Below are 514 nucleotides of genomic sequence, written 5' to 3' on the forward strand. Positions count from 1 at the left end.
TACGGTGAAGGAAAACATCGTGATGCCTGCACATATCGGCGAAGAAATTTAAAGATATGTGTGAAGTCAACCAACCCGCACTTGGCCAATGTGGTTGACTATGTCCTAGTCACCCCTTATTAGGGTAGGCTCCGAGCCCCTCGGTGGGGACGTATAGTGAGCTGGTGATGATGATGATGATGTAAATGTTTAGGCGACGTGGACGGGTCCGTGGAGGCGATCCTCGACATCTTGGAGACGTACGACGAGCACTCGCGGGTGCGCCTCGACCTCGTCCACTACGGCGTCGGACACGTTACTCCTAACGACGTGGAGGTAATACTCACAATATATGTCACATTTACTAGAAAAAGATTAAGGGCCTGTCCCACCGGTGGTAGATAGAGGCCCTGATAGTGTAAATATGACGTCACGTCAGATAAAATACAAAATTTCTATCCCACCAATTTTAAATAGCAGATAACGCTGTGACGTTTTAAATGTCAATGTCATTTTTTTACAAGCCCCATACAAA

At 46.9% G+C, this 514-nt stretch overlaps 1 protein-coding gene across 1 annotated transcript in view; it reads left to right on the top strand.

Annotated features, from left to right (window-relative positions):
- The window catches only part of LOC106110413 (translation initiation factor IF-2, mitochondrial), a 10,754-nt gene that overhangs the window by 6,493 nt on the left and 3,747 nt on the right, over window positions 1-514 (top strand). Inside the window, exon 9 of the mRNA XM_013292237.1 lies at window positions 194-315. Coding sequence (XP_013147691.1) covers window positions 194-315 — 122 coding nt within the window. The remainder of the gene's footprint in view (window positions 1-193; window positions 316-514) is intronic.

This window comes from Papilio polytes, unplaced genomic scaffold (genome assembly GCF_000836215.1).
Source record: "Papilio polytes unplaced genomic scaffold, Ppol_1.0 DF820622.1, whole genome shotgun sequence".
Classification (NCBI taxonomy): Eukaryota; Metazoa; Arthropoda; class Insecta; order Lepidoptera; family Papilionidae; genus Papilio; species Papilio polytes.